The 2,465-nt window shown below is 45.7% G+C and overlaps 1 protein-coding gene across 1 annotated transcript in view; it reads left to right on the forward strand.

Moving 5' to 3' along the window:
- The first annotated feature begins 797 nt into the window (after nucleotides 1-797).
- LOC143020480 (uncharacterized) overlaps nucleotides 798-2,465 on the forward strand; it is a 6,403-nt gene continuing 4,735 nt past the window's right edge. The window contains exons 1-3 of the mRNA XM_076176904.1: nucleotides 798-914; nucleotides 1,106-1,296; nucleotides 1,584-1,721. Of these exons, the coding sequence (XP_076033019.1) occupies nucleotides 798-914; nucleotides 1,106-1,296; nucleotides 1,584-1,721 (446 nt within the window). The remainder of the gene's footprint in view (nucleotides 915-1,105; nucleotides 1,297-1,583; nucleotides 1,722-2,465) is intronic.

Here is a 2,465-nt window from a genome sequence, read left to right on the forward strand (position 1 = left end):
TTTTTGAGATATTCCTGCAAGTGCATGTCGGGTAGTTCAAAAGGCTATTTTGGCTATTTTCTCCAGCATTTAAAAGCCAAACATTTGGATTAGGACGAGGATGAAGTACAGTACCATCGACAACGCCTTGAAGAGGTCTTTATTCTATACTGTATTTCCAACACTCCTTATATATCATTCGGGTGACAAATATTTCATTACGCATACACCTAGGTCCTCGCTCTTTATTTTGTAAGAGAGACAAAAAGAGAGAGAGAGAGAGAGAGAGAGAGAGAGAGAGAGAGAGAGAGAGAGAGAGAGAGAGTTAAAGTATGTGTGTGTGTGTGTGTGTGTGTGTGTGTGTGTGTGTGTGTGTGTGTGTGTGTGTGTGTGTGTGTGTGTGTTTCTATGTATATGTGTGTGCGTGTGTGTACATAGACAGATGGACAGAGAGCAGGAGCGGGAGAGGGGAAGGTAGGGAGGAGAGGGAGAGAGAGGAGGATGGATTAATAGATGTGAAATTAAGTAGATAGACAGATAGATAGATAAATGTAGAGATAGAGTGAGGAAAAGAGAGAGAAACTGAGAGAGAATGAGAGAGAGAGAAAAAGAGAAAGTCCTGACAATATGCAACATGAAAGTGATACAGAACTGAAGGAGGAAGAATGACAAGCGAATGTAATTAGAAAATCAGGCTCTGAGTATATAAGAGGAAGGCCTAGGCTTGTGAGGCAGAACACTGGAATCGTCTGCTGCTGCTCCTGCAACTGTTATCATCATGAAATCCTCTGCGTGCTGCCTCGTGAGTCTTCAGAGTCATGACATTTGATGCCGGATCGGGATGGGATCGGAGACCCTCAGGCCCTTCCTTGCCGTGCCTTGACGGTCTTGTTATTTATACGAGGCCCCATGGAGCCTCTCCTGCCTGCAGACGTGTCAGTCAGTCAGTCCGTCATCTAGTCAGCTTCTCAGTCATTGAGTCGGGCCGTTTATCTATCATTCATTAAGTTAGCCTGTCACAAAGTTAGCCAGCAAGGAAGGCATCCACTCAGAAAATCAGTCCCCCTGTCATTTAGTAACTCGTTTAACCTGTAAATTACTGTCCCTTTCTCTTTAATGTTTGAAGGTTGTCTTGTTGCTGTGCTGCCTACTGTCGGTTGAGGGGCGCCCAAGCAGAAATTTTGCCCTGGCCAAAGACGAGAGAACTGTGAACACCGCTGAGGGAAAGCACACCTTGGACTTTGAGGTCCTCAATCACCAGAAAAGGAAAGAAATTGGCAAGCAAGACGATGGGCAGTCCTTCTCGGGCTCTTTCGAGTGAGTAATACTACAATTTGAGCTCACGCGCGCACTTGAACACGCACGCGAACACACACACGCACACACACACACACACACACACACACACACACACACACACACACACACACACACACACACACACACACGCACACACACACACACACACACACACAGACACACACACACACACACGCGCGCGCGCGCGCGCGCGCGGGCGCGCAAAATGAAATTGTGATCCTAACTCCGTCGAACTGGAGTGGTCGGCAATACGAAGGATTCGTAATTATTTGATGTTGTTTCAGCTTCGTGACTGGTGACGGAGAGGCCTTCGAGATCATGTACGTGGCCGACGGTCGGGGCTTCTTACCACAGGGAGAACACCTACCCGTGGCGCCCGCCCTTCCCTACCACCGCGTTCAACCTTTCCCTCGAAGCCATAAGTAAAGGATTCCTGTGCTTTTGTGGCAATGAATCTCAGTGTCAGCGAGATCGCTCTCTGTAAACATAGCATCCGGACTGCCCGAGACCATCCGAGTTCTTCTGCACCTCAAAAAGATGAGATTGTCTCTTCTCTTCAGTTGTACCATTAACATTTCCTTTATGAGTGAGACCAAAACGATGGTCGATCCACCACCCACTGCTAGTCTCTGGGTGTCTGCCACTCTTGTTCAAGAATAAATCTGGATATTTGTTCAACATTTATGACTCCTCGTCTGTCTCTTATCTTGTTTAGGAATAAATCTGATTTTCGTGTAAACATTTGCGAGTATCACTTCTGTTTCCGCTTCTTTCTATATTGTGGCTAAAATATAGCTCCACGACTACATTCATAATCTATATGATTAAGTGGATATGACCATTAACTGGTTTCGGTAATTGGTGATTTGCTCAGTCCAAGAGATCCAAAGGAATGTTTACTTGAGTTGTTGTAATGACCGAGTGAAGGAAATCTACGTAGTGTTTAAATGAACCGTGGGCGTTCTTCTTCTTGGTCTCTGTCCGTGTTCTCTTTTGTCTCTGCTTTCTCTTTTATCCCTCTTTTCTCTCTCAGCAGGTCCACTTTATATAGTCTGGTAGTAGCTAGAAACGTAAATTTTCATACCAGAAACGTAGTGTAGTGTGAACTCTGACCAATGAGCAAGCACATCAACTATGTAACCGGTGAGGGGAGTACGTTTTGGGTT

This window comes from Oratosquilla oratoria, chromosome 40 (genome assembly GCF_046742065.1).
Source record: "Oratosquilla oratoria isolate Oo_2021 chromosome 40, ASM4674206v1, whole genome shotgun sequence".
Classification (NCBI taxonomy): Eukaryota; Metazoa; Arthropoda; class Malacostraca; order Stomatopoda; family Squillidae; genus Oratosquilla; species Oratosquilla oratoria.